The sequence below is a fragment of the Manacus vitellinus genome, unplaced genomic scaffold (genome assembly GCF_001715985.3).
Source record: "Manacus vitellinus isolate BGI_N305 unplaced genomic scaffold, ASM171598v3 scaffold_64_pilon, whole genome shotgun sequence".
Classification (NCBI taxonomy): Eukaryota; Metazoa; Chordata; class Aves; order Passeriformes; family Pipridae; genus Manacus; species Manacus vitellinus.
Window position 1 is genome coordinate 2,979,569 of NW_021940718.1, and position 1,010 is coordinate 2,980,578.

General features: G+C 38.0%; 1 protein-coding gene across 1 annotated transcript in view; it reads left to right on the forward strand.

The window, feature by feature from the left end:
• Positions 1 to 993, forward strand: part of UNC13A (unc-13 homolog A) — a 37,828-nt gene extending 36,835 nt beyond the window's left edge. Inside the window, exon 47 of the mRNA XM_029963902.1 lies at positions 905 to 993. Within this exon, the coding sequence (XP_029819762.1) occupies positions 905 to 993 (89 nt within the window). The remainder of the gene's footprint in view (positions 1 to 904) is intronic.
• The last annotated feature ends 17 nt before the right edge of the window (positions 994 to 1,010 follow it).

Sequence of the window (1,010 nt, forward strand, 5' to 3'; positions counted from 1 at the left end):
CCAGCCTGGCTCCAGAGCAGAGGGGCTCCAGCCCTTGGAGCATCTCCGTGGCCTCCTCTGGACTTGATCCAGCAGCTCCATGACCTTCTTACACTTGGGCACTTTCCCAACATGGCCTGGGAGAGATAATGCAGTGGGATGTGCAGCACCCCAGCACAGCCCCCAAACCCAGAGCAGGGGGGCTGTCCCGAGATGCTGAACGGGTGCCAAGAGGCTTCAGAGACAGGGAGACACCGGGGTAGCACAAGAGTTCATATATAGTAAAAAGTCTTTATTAAGAAGGCTTTGAAGTCAAAAAATAAAACTCTTGATACAATTTTCATAACCGTCAAGTCAGCTCAGCAAATATATAATCAGTACTTTAGCCATGTAAGGTTAAAGGTCCGTTATTTTCTTTTTAAAATAAAATATATTTTAGTTTTTAAAATTTATTCAATAAAGTACATATTTTCCTATAAATTCCCTACATATACATAAAGAGGTAAAAAATAAAAAAATAAAACTAAAAAAAAAAAAAGATGAAAAACAAAAAACAAAACAAAAAAAAAACCAACCCCCAAACCAACCACAAAATAAAATGGAGATAGAAATCTGTCTGGTTTTTGTGACATGGTGTGTTAACTGTGCCCCCTCCATCCCACGACCTCCCAACCTCACATCACACATTTTTGGGCAGTTTTCACATTGGCAAATTACAAGATAGACCTGCATTACAAAAAAAAAAATATATATATATATTTATAGAACCATTGAGAATCATCCAAAAAAATAACTACATACAAAAAGAACCACAAAAAAAAAATTATTATAATAATAATAGAATGATTTTAAAAAAATAAAAGACAACCCTTGCGTGTCCTAAAATAAAAAGTGCAACCGGACCTTTTCTTTCTGGTTATTTCAGTTTGCAAACGGAATACTGGTATATTTGGGAAGGACTGGTGGAGAACAGCCGGGCTCCCTCCCCAGCCCCACAGCCAGGTGAAGAGTTAAAGCTATTCTGTAAACAT